Source organism: Marmota marmota, unplaced genomic scaffold (genome assembly GCF_001458135.2).
Source record: "Marmota marmota marmota unplaced genomic scaffold, marMar, whole genome shotgun sequence".
Lineage (NCBI taxonomy): Eukaryota > Metazoa > Chordata > Mammalia > Rodentia > Sciuridae > Marmota > Marmota marmota.
Window position 1 is genome coordinate 1,435,609 of NW_026000001.1, and position 17,776 is coordinate 1,453,384.

General features: G+C 37.4%; 1 protein-coding gene across 3 annotated transcripts in view; it reads left to right on the plus strand.

Moving 5' to 3' along the window:
- Kdm2a (lysine demethylase 2A) overlaps positions 1–17,776 on the plus strand; it is a 112,557-nt gene that overhangs the window by 69,968 nt on the left and 24,813 nt on the right. For all 3 annotated transcript variants that reach the window (XM_015503203.2, XM_015503204.2, XM_048807721.1), the window contains 6 exons: positions 1,724–1,902; positions 7,962–8,068; positions 8,437–8,530; positions 10,393–10,546; positions 12,357–12,472; positions 15,982–16,108. In XM_015503203.2, the coding sequence (XP_015358689.1) occupies positions 1,724–1,902; positions 7,962–8,068; positions 8,437–8,530; positions 10,393–10,546; positions 12,357–12,472; positions 15,982–16,108 (777 nt within the window). The remainder of the gene's footprint in view (positions 1–1,723; positions 1,903–7,961; positions 8,069–8,436; positions 8,531–10,392; positions 10,547–12,356; positions 12,473–15,981; positions 16,109–17,776) is intronic.

Here is a 17,776-nt window from a genome sequence, read left to right on the forward strand (position 1 = left end):
GCAAGGCCCTGGATTTAATCCTCAGTACTGCAAAATAAATAAATAAATAGAAAATAGTAAGAAGGAAGTAGACTCCTGGGTATGCAGATATATGAGGTCTTAATCATCATTTTCTTTTTTAATTTCCTCCCACTTAGCACTTTTTTTTTTTTTTAATTTTATTGTTTAGTTTTCAGCAGACACAACATCTTTGTATGTGGTGCTGAGGATCGAACCCGGGCCACACGCATGCCAGGCAAGCGCGTTGAGCCACATCCCCAGCCCCTCTTTAGCACTTTTTAATTTCTTCAGCATCACTGTTTGAGAGTCCAATTTCTCTGCATCCTTGGGAGCACTTACTTTGCATTTTTTATATTATATATTATGTCTATCCTAATGAGTATGAAGGGGAGTATCTCATGTCAGTTTTGATTTGGCTTTGACTGTTTTCTTCCAAAATATGAGGAGAAGGTTTATTTAGTCCATTGTTTTACATTCTATGTATTTTTAAATCTGCCTCATCTATTTCACTTGGCCATATTCTTGTCCTCTTGCATATTATCTCTTCAACTAGACTTGAATGCAGAAGACTAGGTCCTAGTATTATTTGGTATATCTGGTAAGACGGGGTACAGGTACATTGTAGGTATAATTTAGTCCTATAAGTTGGACAGCTTTTTAACCACCTCTCTGGATCTTTAGCTGTACTGTCTTTCCATGTCCTCTCTTGTGCTGTTGCATCTGCTTGGAATTGTCCCTGCTTAATCTTCTCTTATTGGAATTCTGTTTATCCATATGCCTCTTTTCCTAAAATTTTCTTTGATCAATCTGGCAAAATATGAAGTTTTCCTTTTGTTTTTACTAATAAAATTGAGTACCTACTTTGTGCTAAATGTTTTATTTCATTCACTTTAAATCCTCTCACGGCCCACAAGGTGATGCTAGCCCTCAAAAATGTATTAAAAGTTCAGAGAAGTTACATAACTTGCCCAAATGGTACTGGAACTGGGATTTAAACTTAGTTCTTTTGGGCTCGAAAGCGGTTTTCTTCCCCTGTTATTTTAAGCTAACTCTTGTGACATTCTGCACTTTTTGTTGTTGTGATAGACAATGGAGAATCTGATATAGACCTTTATGTCCATCGTGGTATTATTATCAGATTGGAAATATTTGTGGAATGAATGAAAAGGAGGTTTTGTGTTAGAAAAAAGTATTGGCAGGTTTGTGGAATAAAACTGTTAAACTGAAGAATGGACAGATTCCATCCAGTACTCAATAATTAATGGATCCTTTATTCAAACTGGGGTAGATTAGGTCAGTCTTCAAGCCTGCATCAAAGCAATATTTCTTAGTGGGTAAGAACATTGACTGTAGAGTTAGCCTGCCTTCTTTGTCTTCTAAGTTAGGTGACACATATTTTCTCATGTATGAAGTGGGTATTAATACTTCACATTTGAAATTGTTAGAATTAATTGAGACATGGAATATAAGATTCAACAACTGACAGTATTATAAACATGCCAGAGGAAATGATTGTTATTTTTTAACCTTAACTTTTGTCTTTCCCATTCTCTGTAATTTGGTTTTTATTATTTCCTCTGAAGTGAGTAGTCTTTTCCTTGTCCACTGCTGAATATCCTAAACAAGAAAGAATAGTTTGTTTCCTTCCATTTGTGTTTTTTATTAACATGTTTAAAGGTTTTAGTGGTTCAGTAGAGACAAATCAATGCATCTTTCATGGCAGGGAGTCGTCGGATGGTGGATGTCATGGATGTGAACACACAAAAAGGCATTGAAATGACTATGGCTCAGTGGACACGCTACTATGAGACCCCAGAGGAGGAGCGAGAGAAACTTTATAATGTCATCAGTCTAGAATTTAGCCACACCAGGCTGGAGAACATGGTGCAAAGGCCTTCCACGGTTAGTCTAATTGTTTCCTCCATATTGTCATTGTTACTAGAGGGTTGGTTTTATACTGGAGAATTTATAACTTTTTGCACACACCAAAATTAAGCTGAATGTGAAAAACTAGTTGATAGTTGATTAATTGCTGTTTTTAGAAGGCTCTTCATTTTCCAAAATGACTTAATATTATATAGGATAGGATCATTTGCTTCACTAGTAGCCTCACTTAGGAACATTGACTTTTGCATGTAATGGAAAAGAATCTTAAAAAAAAATCATTCTTGTAACTGTTGATGGGAAGTTTGCTTAAGAAATTTTTGTCCTGTAGGTTTACACTTGCTGAGAAACTTAGGAGAAAACTAGTTTCAAGCCAGGTGAGTATTTTATGAGATAGTTGCTTAAGTAGGATCTACTGGGTGTCTATTTAGTAACAGATTGGCAATCCATCTTAAGGTTAGTTAGTTTAATTTGAATTTGAAGTTAGTCTCCTAAAGGCAGATTTTGATTTAACCGATCTTTTTTAGCAAAGGAATGGCTATCTACACAATATTCACTTTTGCAATGTTTCTAAGTCATTTTTGGGATGTTTTTGTTTTCATTTAATTCCTGACTCAGAACTGTCATGAAGGCAGGTATGGTGGTGCATGCCTATAGTCCCAGCTACTGGGACTGGGCTGGGGCAGGAGGGTCATATCTCCATTGAAATCCTAATTATAACCTTTGATTTTCAATGTTGAAATGTAATTGCATATAACAACAATGTGTGTGTGTGTGTGTATCCTACTAATAAGTTCCATTATTATCATTAATACGTAGATGTGCATATATGGGGGGAATGTTCTCAGTATTTCACTACTGTTTGAAGATAAAGTGTAGTTTTTGTCATTTCTTTCCTTTTTTTTTTTTTTTTTGTTACAGGGATTGAACCCAGGATGTAACCACTGAGCCACATCCCCAGACCATTTTATTTTTTATTTTGAGATAAGAACTTACTAAGTTTGCGATTCTTCTGCCTCAGCCTCTTGAGCCACTGGGATTTCAGGCATGTGCGACTGTGCCCAGTGTTATTGCTTCTTGTTGTTAGAGATGCTACAACTAAAAGCAGAATTTCTCTGTGAAAAGCTTCTTGGGCTAGAGGTGTGGTGTAATACTAGAGTGTTTGCCTGACATGTGAAGCCTTGGGTTCAATCCCCAGCACTGTCCCCAAAAAATAAAAATAAAAATGTTTCTTTTTTCCCCTAGTATGACAATAATCTTTTTATATTAATTATCATTGTTTAGCTACGTAGAAATATTGGAACATAAGTGGTTAGAATTTAGCCTCCTTGGCGGTGCGTGATGGCACATGCCTGTAATCCCAGTGGCTCAGGAGACTGAGGCAGGAGGATCTCAAGTTGAAAGGCAGCCTCAGCAATATCCTGGTATCAAAAAAAAAAGAGAGTTTAGCCTTCTCGGGAAGCTGAGGCAGGAGGATCTCGAGTTGAAAGTCCGCCTCAGCAATGGCAAGGCACTTAGCAACTCAGTGAGACCCTGTCTCTAAATAAAATACAAAATAGGTCTGGGGATGTGGTTGAGTACCCCTTATTTTAATCACCAGTACCCCCCCAAAAAAAATGAATGGATTAAGTAATACAGGGAACGTGAGAATTACAATAACATTGTTTACAAATTTATTTCCTTAATATTTCTGGAATTTTATTTTACAGATAACATGATTATAGTTATAAATATAAATCTTGGCTTGAGGCAAACTTTTCTATGGTTAAGATTTAGAAATATCTAACTACTCAAACATGAAGTCTTTTTAACATCCTTTTTAATTCTCTTTGTCCTTAAGTTTTTTTTGTTTGTGTTTTGTTTTTTGAAGTACTGGGGATTGAACCAGGGATACCACTGACCTATATCCTCCCCATTTTTACTTTTTTATTTTGAGCCATGATCTTACCAAGTTACCAAGGTGGGCTCAAGTTTTCCATCTTCCTGCCTCAACCTCTTGAGTCTCTGGGATTATAGGTGTGTGCTACTGGGCCCAGCTTGTTCTTAGTTTTGTTTTATTTTTTTTTAGTTGTGGATGGACACAATACTTTTTTATTTTATTTATTTTTATGTGATGCAGAAGATTGAGCCCAGTACCTCACACATTCTAAGCAAGCACTCTACCACTGAGCTACAACGCCAACCCCTAGTCTTTAGTTTTTTTTTTTTTCATTTATTTTATTGGTGCACTATAGTTGTACATAATGGTAGGATTCTTTGTGAAATATTCATACATGCACACAATGTAACAATAGAATTTGACCAATATCATTCCCCAGTATTTCCCCTTCCTGGGAAGGGAATTCACAGATTTCTTGGGATTTCTCCTGATTTTTGCTAGATGAGGGAACCCAGTGAGAGCATGAACTTATTTAGAATACTGAGTGTTCTGGGGAACAAATTTTAATGACTAACTTGGAGGTTAGGCTTCGCAAAGTAACTGTGCTACATCATTTTATAAAATTTGCAGAATACTTTGCCATTAAATGGAGGACTGGAAGCCATGAGAGGGCTCAGGAATAGAAAATTATCTAGAGGGCAGAGGTCATAATCCACCAATATCTTTCAGGGACCTAAAATATTTCCAGAAAGATTGAGTGAGCTATTACCAAGGTCATCTCCTAAAAGTAAGCAAGCATTCTGTGATTTTGCTGTGTAAGCAGTAACATGCTTTTTCTACTGGTCCTTTTCCCCATATTATATCCCTTCGTTTATCCTGCTCTTTTCGTGTATTTCTCAATAATGCCCTTAACTTTTTTTAATTGAGCTCAGGTTGACATGCAATGGAGTGCATGCCCACTTATGTGTACATTTCAATGAATTTTAATAAATTTATTTACTCGTGTAATACTATTACAGTCAATATATTAGAACATTTCCTATTGGTATTTCTTTTTCTTTTACGTGGTACTAAGGATTGAACCCAGGGGTGCTCTATCACTGACCTCCCCCCAGCCTTTTTTTTTTTTTTTTTAAGTTTCTATTTATTTATTTATTGAATATTTATTTTTTACTTATAGGTGGACACATACCTTTATTTTGTTTTTTTTTTTTTTTAATGTGGTGCTGAAGATCAAACCCAGGGCCCTGCGCGTGCTAGGCGAGTGCTCTACCTCTGAGCCACAATCCCAGCCCCTATTTATTTATTTTTTGATACATATTTTTTAGTTGTTGATGGACCTTCACTTTATTTATTTATTTATTTGTGGTGCTGAGACTTGAACCCAGGGCCTTACACATGCTAGGCAAGCTCTCTACCACTGAGCCACAACCTCAGCCCTTAGTTTTCATTTTGACACTAGTCTTGCTAAATTGCTGAGGCTGTCCTCATACTTTTGGTCCTCCTACCTCGACCTCCCAAGTCACTGGAATTACAAGGCATGCACCACTGTGCCAGCTCCTATAGATATTTGTTAACCCAGAGCAACATAATCCCTTGTTCCCTGTGATCTTTGGCATATTAAGAGTTTATTACTTGATTGCATAGTAAGCACTGTGCCAAGTATTGGAGGACATAGAAAACAGGATCCTTCTTGTCTTCTCAGAATATTTAGAGACCCAGGAAAGAAAAGTACAATATGATAAGTGCTTCAAAGTAGATAAATACAAAGATCGGGATTGTAGTTCAGTGGTAGAGTATACTTGACTAACATATGCAAAGCCCTGGATTTGATCCCTAGCACTTAAAAAAAGAAAAGAAAAGAAAAAAGGCAATAGATACAATACAACATGAGCATTGGGGAATTGGTTAATGGAAGGTAATGAGTTGCTTTTGCACTGTGTGAAGAGATCATGACCTAAATATTGGACTTCTTGCCACTTTGACCCTAGTTTTAATACAGAATAGGTCGAAACTAGTGATTGTGCTTACTGAAGCCTTATTCTCTTATGGATCCTGGTATTTATCTAGAAGGATAAGCATTGACCCAACGAGAAAGTACAAACACATTACCACATATTCTGTCTGTAGTCAGAAGATACTGGAGACAGGGAAATAAGAATGACTGACTCTCTGCCATGGTGAGAAATTCTGTGTGTTCTGAATGAACACTGGATAAAAATATTGAAGTATTCCCAACCCTTTTCCTATCCAGACATGAAAGTGTATATAGTGTACTGAGTAAACAATGACAATAAAAGACCAATAAAATGATAGTAAATGGAGATGGGCAATACTGGCCACTACATTAAGAAACTGAAAGTTGGGCTGGGGTTGTAGCTCAGTGGTAGAGTGCTTCCCTAGAATGTGGGAAGTACAATATGATAAGTGCTTTTTATTTTATTTATTTTTGTGTGATAAAAATGTGTTTGGCTTTAGTAACACGTAAAAAGATAATTAGGGCTGGAAATATAACTCATTTGGTAGAGTGCTTATCTCATATGCACAAGGCCTGGGTTCAGTCCCCAGCACCCCCCCCCCCAAAGATAAATAAAATGTATTGGATCCATCTACAACTACAAAAATACTAAAGAAAAAGAAATAGAAAGTAGGTTTTGTTTGAAGGAAAGAAAGGCATCTGTAGGTGCTTGGTTAAAACTGTTGGCTCTTTGAGTCTTGAGTAGTTTCTCCTCATCTTACTAGTTTCTTCCATATTGTTGGTGAACTTTTCCAAACTCTCCCCCACCATTGACTTCTGGATTTCCCAGGATTCATGCCTCGTATCATTATGCACAGATTGCATTTGTCTAGATACACATTGTAAGGGAAATAAATTCTAATATGTAGATATAAATGTGTACATATCTAATATGTAGATGTTGTTGTAAAACTTACCAAATACATATTTTTAATAATCATAAGCAATATTTCCAATATCAGCACTGTGCAGAACTCATGTTTCTTTGACTTTCATGCATTATCTACCTTGGAGCTGTTTCTTGGAGTTTAGTGCTTGGGTACAGACATTTGAAGGTTCAGGTCATGTTGTAATTCAGAATAAAGTGTTAAAATAACTTCATTCTGCTTTCATATCTCATTTATTTCAGCAAAAATTATTTAAAACAGATGCCTGAATTCTGACAAATACTATTATTCTGATAAACATTGTTTCAAAGATTTAATCTTCACTATTTGTGTTTGAGGTAATAAATTTTATAGATAAGTTCCAGGCCTCACATGATCTCAAAAATATGATAGACCTGGAACTTGTCATTCCCTATCTAGTACCTTCTCCCCTCCCCTCCCCTCCCCTCCCCTCCCCTTCTTTTCTTTTCTTTCTTTTCTTTTTTCAGTGATTAAACCCAGGGGCATTTTACCTCTTATTTTGAGACATGGTCTTTCATGGTTAACACAGCTGGCCTTGAACTTAGAAACTTTCTGCCTCAACCTCAAGCTTCTGGGATTATAGGCCTAGGCTACTCAGGCTAATTTAGTAATTTTCATATCATGTTTTTGCAAAGACTACAAGCTTATTCTAGGTTTCTTTTCTTTCTCCACACCCCCACCCCTTCTCTCCCCTACCCTTCTCTTTTAACTTTTGGTATCTTAGCTATTCCAGCAGTGGTGTATCTTTTGGTGAGTTTACAGGCAGCTTCCAAACAGTACCTTTTATGGATCAAAAAACCCACAGGAAATTATATAAATATTGCCCTAAAGAAAGTTCTTGGTTGAACACATAACTGTATTAGTGACCTCTTTTGTGTGGGGAGGGGGATGTTGGGGATTGAACATGGTGATACTCTACCACTGAGCTACATTCCCCAGCCCTTTTTATTTTGAGAAAGGATCTCTAAATTGCTTAGGCTGGCCTTGATCTTATATCATCCTGCTTCAGCCTCTAGAGTAGCTGGGATTATAGGTGTACACCACCATGCCTGGCTTAATGACTTCATTTTGATGAATGCAATCTTTAGTCTTTGTTCTCATTGTACAGTTATTTCTAGAATGTTTGCCTCATGAACTTAAGTTTTACCAGCAGATTGTTTTAATGTGCTTGTAATTGTCTTTTCATGAGTATTTAAAGAAATTCTGTTTTTCTTGACTTCAAATGAAACTCCAACCTTTTCCTTGGAGCCTAAATGTCTTCTTCTTTTTAAAGGTGGATTTCATTGACTGGGTAGACAACATGTGGCCAAGGCATTTGAAGGAAAGTCAGACTGAATCAACAAATGCCATTCTGGAGATGCAGTACCCTAAAGTGCAGAAGTAAGTGACTGACTTACTGTATTTTCCTCAATGTGTTATGAGGGACCAAAGTGATAGCAACTAACTAGTTGCTCCCTTTTGAGCTTTGCTATACTAAATAATTTTAAAAAGTGAATTATTTAAGGGGAGACTGTATTCCAAAAGAGAGTGTGTGTGTGTGTATGCATGCACCCATGCATGCACACCACAACACATGATCCCATGGTTAAAGGAAAACTATCCTTCTGGCAGTATGATGACTTGAAATTGCATTTCTCCCACCTACTAGGGGTCGATTAGGTGAAAGGTAAGGGAAGAGAGTGGCATTTTGATGGGTGAATTTTCTTTTTTCATCAGTGCACTAATGATGGTGCTTTTCTTTGGGTCAGGTACTGTCTAATGAGTGTTCGAGGCTGCTATACTGACTTCCATGTGGACTTTGGTGGTACCTCTGTTTGGTATCATATCCACCAAGGGGGAAAGGTACGGTCATGGTTGTGATTGGAATTGAAATCTGAAGCTGATTATATGACTTCGCTTTGGGTTTTTTTTGTTTTTGTTTTTGTTTTTTGAAGTTGTAGATGGACAGAATGCCTTTATTTTGTTTGTTTATTTTTATGTGGTGCTGAGGATCAAACTCAGTGCCTCTGTCATTCTAGGCAAGCGCTCTGCCATTGGGCTACAGCCCCAGCCCTGCTTCAATTCTTGCATGCTTAATATACTGTAGAAATGAATCTCGTAGGAATCACCCCTGTTTGCATCTGGAGAGAACTGTAGAGTAAGCTGACCTTTGTGGCTAGTATTCAGTAGGAGTTTTAGTATTTATCTAGCCCACTGTCGTTGCACTAGTATTAGCATGGTACTTAGGGATTCTCAATAGTCCTGTTTCTAGATACCCAAAACAGAGTCTTCAAAATGAAGCCAAGAAGATGATTTTAGGACAACAATGTAATTTCTGTTCTTGAAAGTGTAATAATGTAGTGGAAGTAAATACAAATTTTGGATAGATTCACAATGAAATCAGCAAATTGGGGTCCAAACCAATTTTCACTGTGTGAAGGCATTTGTCTGAAATGTGGCCAAAGGAAGCCTTGTGTCCTGAGGATGTAAATAGATTTTGGAGAGTACCTTAAAAACAAAAACAAAAAACTTTATTTTATTTTTTATGTGATGCTGAGAATCAAATCCAGTGTCTCACGTGCTTGGCAAGCACTCTGCCACTGAGCCACAATCCCAGCCCCTATTACCTTTATTCTTGAAAAATTATACTCCAGTTTGTTGGAGTGTTTTTAATGTTATATGGTAATAGAAATGTAGAATTAATATCATAGAAGCCAAGTATGATACTACTGAATGCCTGAATCCTGATCCCAGTAACTCAAGAGAGGCTAAAGCAGGAGGATCTCAAGTTTGAGGCTACTCTGGGCAATTTAGTGAGACCCTATTTCAAAATAAAAAATAAAAGGGACAAGCTAGATACAGTAGCACATGCCTATAATCCCAATATTTTGGGAGGCTGAGACATGAAGATTGGAAGTTCAAAGCCAGCCTCAGCAAAAGTGAGGCACTAAGCAACTCAGCGAGTCCGTGTCTCTAAATAAAATATAAAATAGGGCTGGGGATGTGGGTCAGTGGTTGAGTGCCCCTGAGTTCAATCTCCAGTACCAATAAAAAAAAGAGAGAGAGAGAAGAAAAAAAAGGGGACAGAGGACTGAGGCTATAGATCAGTAGTAGATTGCCCTGGATTAAGTCCCCAATGCCACAAGATAGATGATGGATTATAAGAATGAATATCAGTGTTAGCCTTTTTTCCCCTACTAGAAATTAATGTATTTATAGCAAAAGTACAAATGAAATTAAATATGAGGTCTATTATAGAACAACTATCCCTAAACCCAAAAATCTTTTTTTTTTTAAACTTTAGATTCATGTATCTTAGGTGTTGTCCTCGTCATCTTTGTTACTTCCTTGGAACAAAGCAACCCTGGCCTATCTCTTGAAGATATTGTACCCAAATAACTGTGCTACTTAGGACTCTAGAGGCCAGATAGCCAGGGATTTTTGAAAGTTCACCTAGGTAAAGAGCTAAATGTCTTGTTTCTCTGTTGAGTCCTGGATGGGTTCTGCATTCTACAATCAGATCCCAGGAAAGGCCTGATGCTGAATGACAAGAAAGATCTACTTAGGCCCTGTGAGTTTCTCGAATAGGCAGGTTTTACAGGCTGGGAGAAAATTCTTGCCTACCTTCTACCTTGTAGTTTTAACTTTGAACCTATTCAGTAGTTGAGTGAAACGACTGGGTCATGTCAATGGCTGTTAACAGACTGGAGTCTTTTAACTCACAGGTCTTCTGGCTCATCCCCCCTACAGCCCACAACCTGGAGCTGTACGAGAACTGGCTGCTGTCAGGGAAACAGGGAGACATCTTTCTGGGTGACCGGGTATCAGATTGCCAGCGCATTGAGCTCAAGCAGGGCTATACCTTCGTCATTCCCTCAGGTAAGCAGAGTAAGGGAAAGGGGATTGTTTAGTCACTTTCTTTATTTAAAACTGATGGGCTAAGGGTTACACCAGGGTGGGCAGCAACAGTGGTATCTTTCCTGTCATTAAGGGTAGATACTGAGAGAAAAAAAAATAACACACATGCATCATTTTGTATGTGTGTTACTAGATATTGAACCCAGAGTCAGTCTGCAACTGAGTTGCATCTTCAGTTCATCCCACGAGCCCCCTTTTTTTCCTGACACAAAGTCTTGCTAAGTTAAATTACCCACGCTGGTCTTGAAGTTTTGATCCTCCTGAGTCCCTGGAATTATTGGTGTGCACCTGCTTGCCTAGCCGAGAATATATATGTGTGTGTGTGTGTGTGTGTGTATTATATATATATTTTTTTGGGGGGGTGTACTGAGGATTGAACTCGGGCACTCTATCACTGAGCCATACCCCCAACCCTATTTTGTATTTTATTTAGAGACAGGGTCTCACCATTGTTGAGGCTGGCTTTGAACTCACAATCCTCCTACTCGGCCTCCCAGGCCACTTGGATTACAGACGTGTGTATAAAAGTCCAGTGATTTAACACTAAAGGGATATATCAGAATTGCCAGTGGAGACTTTTCAAAAGATTACATGTATGGGGCCCCACATTAGCTTCAGTCATTCAGAATCTCTACAGAGAAAACAACATCCGCAGGTAATGTGCCACCCTTGATGAAAAACTACCTAAACTTCTAGAAATAGCTGTGAAAGCCAGAGTGCTTTGAATCAGCAGTATTTTTTTTTATCCAGTCACTATCTCCAGAGTAAATGCTAAGTACAGATTTTAGCTGGGTGCAATGGCACATGCTTGAAATCCCAGCTACTTGGGAGCCCAGGATAGGTGGATGTCAAGTTTAAGATCAGCCTGAGAAACGTAGCAAAATTCTCTTTCAAAATGAAAAATATATGGCTGGGGCTATGGCTCAGCGGTAGCGCACTTGCCTAGCATGTGTGAGGCACTGGGTTTGATTCTCAGCACCACATATAAATAGATAGGTAGATAAATGGATACATGTCCATCAATAGCTTAAAAAATGAAAAATATGAAGAGGGATGTAGCTCAGTGGTAGGGTACTCCTGAGTTCAGTTAGTTCAATCCCCAGTATAGGAAAAAAACAAACAAAAAACAGATTTTGGAGTCATAGACTTCTTTGAGAATGTTGACTATATATTTACCTGCTTTATACACTTGGTCGGTATTTAAATGTCTTTTATTTTGTTGTAAGGAATAAATGAAAATATAATGAACTGTCTGCTCCAGAGATGGTTCACATTTGGAGTTCCAGTAGCAGCATTTATTAAGTTTTTTTAGCTGAAGATGTAGCTCAGAGTTAGAACACTTTGCCTGTCATGGGCAAGGCCCTGGGTTTGATCCCCAGCAACACACAAAACAACACACACATTTCTTACACTGGACATGGTGGTATGTGCCTGTGATTTCAGCTACTTGGGAGATGGAGGTGGAAGGATTGCTTAAGTGCACAAGTTTAAGATCAACTTGGTGAGCATAACAAACTCCTGCCTCAAAAAAAAAAAAAAAAAAGTTTAAATGGATTTTCTCATCAATGTTCACCAGCAACCATATGAAGTATAATTTATCCTGTTTTTACAGAGGAAATTGAGCTTTGAGAAATGAAGTAACTTGACTAACCATTAAATACCAGAATCAGAGAAAAAGACTTTGTGATCTAGGAGCTTTATACTGTTACTCTAAGAAAGCCATACTGCAACGTGTGCTTTCAGCTCCTGCCTCCATTCACTTTCCTTCCAGGCTGGATTCATGCTGTGTATACTCCTACAGATACATTAGTGTTTGGAGGCAATTTTTTGCATAGCTTCAACATCCCCATGCAGTTAAAGATATACAACATTGAAGATCGGACTCGGGTAAGTAACTTTATGTAAGTAATTTTATGTAACAGTTCACTGTGAAGAGGTTTACCCCACTTAAGACAGATGGTTACAACAGAATAATGGATATTTTGTCAAAACTTGATATTTTCTTTGGGTTAAAATACAATGTTGACATTTTGGATGCACAGAAATTTTAGCAGAATTGATATACTTGGTTTTGTGGACTTCAGTTCTTTGAAGTTCTTGATATCTTGGGTTTTTAAAGGACCAGAGATGGGTATCTGGTACTTTCTTAGGTCATGCTTTTCATTTTTATACTCACATTATAATTTGGTGTAATGGGTTTTATCAATTCAAGTTCATTTATCTTTATTCTCATTACTAACACTCATACCATCTTATTTTAGTATATAAAATGTATGTATACAGTCTTTTTTCATCTGGAGTTCCATGAAAAAAATTAAGCTCTGTAGAAAATAATTTGGAGTCTTATTTTCTCAGTTTTCCATAGAATGGTACTGAACTGACTGGTACCATTCTACATGCAAAAGAAAGAGTTAATCATTAGACACCATGGATACCTAAAGCAAGAGTTGGCAAACTTTATTAAGACCCAGATAGTAAATGTTTGCTTTGTGGACCATAACATATCTGTTGCACCTGCTTTCTTTACTCTGCCTTATATTATGAAACATTTATGCATACTTCAAATAAAATGAAGTTGTCTCTGTGACACTTGCCTATAATTCCAACTACTTGGGAGACTGAGGCAGGAAATTTGAGGGGCAGCTTAGTAAGACCTGCCTCAAAAAATATATTTTTATATATATATATATATATATATATATATATATATATATATATATATATATATATATATATATAAATATATAATATATATATTTCTCNCGCCCCCCCCCAAGGATTGAACTCAGGGGTGCTTAACCACTGAGTGACATCCCCCAACCCCAGCCCTGGTTTTGTATTTTAGGTAGAGACAGAGTCTCACTGAGTTGCTTAGCATTTCTCTTAGTTCCTGAGACTGGCTTTGAACTTGCGATCCTCTTGCCTCAGCCTCCCAATCTTCTAGGATTACAGGCATGCACCCCTGTGCCCAGCCCCGCCCCTTTTATAAAAAATTTCAAGAGTCTTGCTAAATTGCTAGATTGGCCTCAATCTTTTGATTCTCCTGCTTCCAACCTGAGTACCTAGGACTATAGGCCCTTGCCACCATGCCCAGCCTAAAAAGAAAATAAAGGATACAATACCCTATTTTCTTCCTCCTTTACCCCACTTTTCTCTTCTTCTCCTCTCCCTACCTTCCTTCTCTGTATCACTCTGTCTCTGTCTCTTTCTTTTTTTCCATACTTGGGATTGAACTGAAGTCCTTGCCCTTGCTAAGCAAGCTCTCTTATCACTGACCTACATCCCAGCCCTTTTAAATTTTTATTTAGAGAGATAAGATCTCACTGAGCTGCCCAGGCTGGCTTCTAACTTGCAGTATTCCTGTCTCAGTATCTTGAGTAGCTGTGATTATAATCATACCAGGTATGTGCCTATAATCATACCTGGCTGCTCTTCTTTTTTGATAATGGGGATTGAATCCAGAAGTGCTCAACCACTGAGCCAGCTGTTTGTTTGTTTCTCTCTCTCTCTCCCTCTCTCCCTCCCTCCCTCCCTCCCCCAGGGCCTTGTGCATGTAAAGCAAGCATTCTACCAAATGAGGTATTTCCCCAGCCCCTTTTTTCCTTTTTTGAAGACAGAGTCTCAATAAGTTTTTTAGGGGCTTTCTAAGTTGCCCAAATTGGTCTCGAACTTGTGATTGTCCTGCCTCAGCCTCCCAAGTCCCTGGAATTACAGGCATGCACCACCATGCCTGGTGGCTGCTGTGCTTTTAAAAAAAATTATCCATATTAGCTCTCAACAGATTTCTAGAGAGCTTTAGAGTTTGTAGTTATCTCAGATTCCCACAGTCCCTTCCAGAAAACTGTTGATACATTTTGAAGGCTAGTGGAAAATCATGGTATGTTATATTTAATTTTGGGAGACCAAATATCTATTATTTATCACCTCACACATTTTTACTCTCCCCTTTATCAGAAATAAATTAATTTTTTTTTTCTTTTTTGGTATCAGGGATTGAACCCAGAGATGCTTAACCACTAAGCCACGCATCCCCAATCTTTTTTTTTTTTTTTTAAGTAAGGGAGGAAAAGTCTCTTTTAGTTAGTTATTAAAGCTGTAACCATGTAATAAGAGATTCAGATTCAGGGTCTGGCTATTCTGCATTGGAAAGTTAATTTGTGTTGACTCTGTAAAATATATGTCTCTCCTGCCTTGTGATAAAAAGATAATCTTCTCATTCCACACTAGTGCCCCGTAGTAACCTGGTAGGTTTTTGAAAAGGAACTTCCATCTAGTTCTTTTAGATTCAGGAAGACTATCTGACAGTGGACACTTGAGAAGGAGCAAGTGAAGTGATCACTCTAAGACAGGAGAATATGGGAATATCCTCAGGAGTTACAGATTCAAAATTACATTTGGCTTTTGAGACATGGCCTCTCAAATAAATAAACAAATAAACAAACAAAGGCAAAATATGTTTAGGATAGTTTGCATCAGTTTCGCCGATTAACCCATGCAGATTTGCCTTTTCCTTGATGGTGGCAAGTCTAAGGGGCATTTCCTTTAGTTATTATTCAACTGGAATAATTTTTCAAATCCTTTGGGGAGAGGAAAACTCATGGTACTTTTGAGAGAGAATAGAAAGAAAACTAAAAATGATGGCTGATCAGGCCACATGGAATATTGATCTGATTTATGTACATACCATTTTGGCAAAGTATAGGACAGGCAAGCTGAAAGTTGATAGTGGGAAAAGTAGTGTTGTCCCCTAAGCTCCACACTTTGGGAATGAGTCTCAAATTATATGTATATGTAATGACCTACTATGAACATAATTTTATCTCATGTCCTGTTTTTCCATTAGATTCTTTGTTCCTTGGCCTTTTGATTCAGAATAAAACTAGAGTAAAGCAAGAGTGCCTGGCATGCCTTTTATCTAATACTGTAACAATTTTCACAAGTATGTTGTGTCTTACTCCTAACATTTTATCCTCTGTCCCCAGACCTAATTAATTAATTAATTAATTAATTTTGCAATGCTGGGGCTTGTACCCAGGGCCTTACATGTGCTAGGTAAACACTCTGCCTCTGAGCTACATCCCCAGCCCTCAGAATTTCTTTTTGACACTCTCCTGCTCATTTCTTTTTGATACTCTCCTGCTCAAGCAAGATAGCCTCTTGTTGGTCCTGAATGGTCTTCCCAAATACCTTTTGTCTACCATGATTGTGTCCCAAGGCTAACGTTTTCCAAGTTTATGGATTGACTTGAGTTTTTGTTTGCAATGCCAACTCAAGTTTAGAGGTTGACTGGCAAGAATTTTTCCTTGGTTAATTATTATAGTCATTCAGATCGTCTTAATTTTTTTCCTTGAAAATTGTCTTTGCCTAGCTTTTCTCATTATTTTGTCCCTGTGTAGGTTCCAAATAAGTTCCGCTATCCATTCTATTATGAGATGTGTTGGTACGTGTTAGAGCGCTATGTATACTGTATAACCAACCGCTCCCACCTAACTAAGGAATTTCAGAAAGAATCCCTCAGCATGGGTGAGTATTCTGCCTTTGCAAATTTTCAAGATACCTTTAACCCAGGAATATTCAGTAGGCTGTTGCTTAATTACATATGTATGTTTAGGTTTTTTACTTAGCCACTTGGAATTACCAAATTCATCCCTTGGAATTGAACACTAGATACCCATCTAAATATGAATTACTAGGCAAAGAGAAATACTCTGGGTCTGATCTTTGAGTTGCTAGTATGTAGCTCTTCAAGAAGGACGATTGTTTGTCTAATATGTCTTATTGTATAGAAAATGGTCTTTGGCACAGTATTTTATTAAAACACCTCTTCTAGGCAGTCTACTAAGCAGTTTACATGCAAATAAATTCTTATTACCTGTGAACTAGGTATAATCCCCATTTTACAAATGGGAACATTAGGTTCAAGAAAATTAACAGACTTGTCCATGATCTTACAGTTAATAAGTGAATAAGTGGCAAAGTTGCAGTTTGAATCAGGTAGTTAAACTCTAAAATTTTAGACTATTCCATTTCCTAAATTGGAGAGGAACCAAAACTGTAATATGCTGTGATCACGTTTCTCTGAAATCTCCAAATCCAAAGAAAATATTGTTTTGCTTTAGCATTTTCTTTTTACCCTGTTACTCATGGTATGTATTCTCATTTGAAAATTTAAAATGCTCACTCAAAATGTGAAAGAAGGTTAAGAGAGTTGTATATACAACAGAATTCAATCTTATTTTAAAATAGTTCTAATCATAGTTACACATATATACATAGAAAAAGATGGAAAGAAAATACATTTCATTGTTTGGTTATTATCCTAGGGTAAAGGGATAAAGCATTATCTAAGTTATTTGTATTAAATGTGTATTTTTATAATAATTTTTAAAAGACCAAGGATATTATCACTGTGTTTTTAATTATCAGAATCTTCATTTTCACAAAATGACTACTTTTCAAAAAGGTGACTACATAGTTTTGTTATCTGTGTTGCTAGGATTTCAACTCCCCTAAGCTTTATTTTATGACCAAAACTTTGTTCAAAAATACTTAAATGTATGTGCTTCCTACTTTCTACTTTTATAGAAGATAATGAAATCATGATCCCAAATTTAAGCTTGAATCTGAAACCAATTTACAGCCACTTTAGTAGGTAACTTATTTCTAGTACACAAAGACTGGGCCCCTCCCAACCTCCCCCACCAAGTTCTGCTGATTAAACGCAGGGCCTTGCCCATACTAGACAAGCACTGAGCTGCATTCCTGCCCTTTTAAATTTTTATTTTGAGGCAGGGTCTCACTAAACTGGAAATCCTGCTGACTATTACTTCAGTTGCCTTACTAGAGCAGAATTCTATTTCTAACCTGTAATCATGATTTTTGACAGTAGACTAATTGATTGAATAAGGAGAGGGGACCACCACCACCCCCGCGTGCTATCTATCTATCTATCTATTTATTTACGGCAAGGATTGAATCCAGGGGCTCTTAACCACTGATCCACATCCCTAGCCCTTTTTATTTTTAAAATTTTATTTGTTTATTTTTATGTGGTGCTGAGGATCAAACCCAGTGCCTCACTTGTGCTAGGCAAGTATGCTACCACTAAGCCACAACCCCGGACCCCTTTTTATTTTTTTATTTTGAGACAGTCTTGCTAAGTTGCTAAGGCCGACTTTGAATTTGTGATCT